Raw genomic sequence first — 1,024 nt, 5'->3', positions numbered from 1 at the left:
TTATCATAATACATCTCTCACGTAACAGTTACACTTGTACTATACAAAAATACATATCTCGCGTAACAAGGCAAACATTTGAAGTATAACATGTGCAACAAGTATACAAAACTATGACAGGGTAGTTTACAGAACACAAACAAACACAATGTCCATGATACATAAATAAAAACTCGGTGCACTCAATCAAAAAAAACGCTTTGCACCACGGATAATCGTCAACGGCTCTTAAATTTAAATTTCCGGTCCTTGGTCTTTCGAGAGTAGTGTTTCGCGTGGTTATGGGTCCCGGTCGGTTTATTTTCGGAATTGGGCGTGGAAAGGAGCTGGAAAGGTTTTGTCTGAACCTTTGTTTGAGTTCGGTTGTCTGCTGCCACGGTGCTCTCGACAGCTGCTGATGGATTTCCGCGTGCCTCTTCAATCGTCGAGGGTTCGGTCTTCGGCTCTTCTTCCAATGGTTTCGGATCGTCTGGGGCGCGAACTCCCTCGACGTTTCCTATGATTAGGTCGTACAGTGGGTTGTCCATGCAAAGCGCAGTGACATTCCCACTGTAATATGGGGTATCGACCTCAATCTTGGCTTCAGGAAGCTTCCTAACCGTACCATCGACTAGGTAGACCAAACTGGTTTCGCCCGTGAGCTCTCCGTCTTTGACCAGGTCCCTCCGCACGATCACTGTGCTGGTGCCGGAATCTCGTAACACCGTAATTTGTTTGCCTGCCATTCTTCCGGCATGTACAGGCATTCCCTTGCGGGAAATTCGGGGCGTTGGGTCATCACCGCATTAACGACCGGAATTCTTTTTCCGTCTCGAAGTTCTACAAAGCCGTCGTTTATGTCTTCTTCTTGATGTTTTGGTGGGGCATACACACAGGATGCTTGGGGAGTTTCCTTCACTCCGTTGCGACATGAATCGGCTTTGTGCCCCGTTCGCCCACATTTAAAACATTTAACCTCGTTGGGGCGCGTAAAGTTGGTCCGACAACTGCTAGCATGATGGCCTAGTCGGTTACAAAGATAACA

General features: G+C 47.3%; 1 protein-coding gene across 1 annotated transcript in view; it reads right to left on the bottom strand.

The window, feature by feature from the left end:
- Positions 1 to 778, bottom strand: part of LOC125944398 (ketosamine-3-kinase-like) — a 14,084-nt gene extending 13,306 nt beyond the window's left edge. Inside the window, 1 exon segment of the mRNA XM_049664830.1 lies at positions 719 to 778. Within this exon segment, the coding sequence (XP_049520787.1) occupies positions 719 to 778 (60 nt within the window).
- Between the last annotated feature and the right edge of the window lie 246 nt (positions 779 to 1,024).

The sequence above is a fragment of the Dermacentor silvarum genome, chromosome 3 (assembly GCF_013339745.2).
Source record: "Dermacentor silvarum isolate Dsil-2018 chromosome 3, BIME_Dsil_1.4, whole genome shotgun sequence".
NCBI classification, from domain to species: Eukaryota; Metazoa; Arthropoda; class Arachnida; order Ixodida; family Ixodidae; genus Dermacentor; species Dermacentor silvarum.
This window is presented reverse-complemented; position numbering and strand designations above follow the sequence as displayed.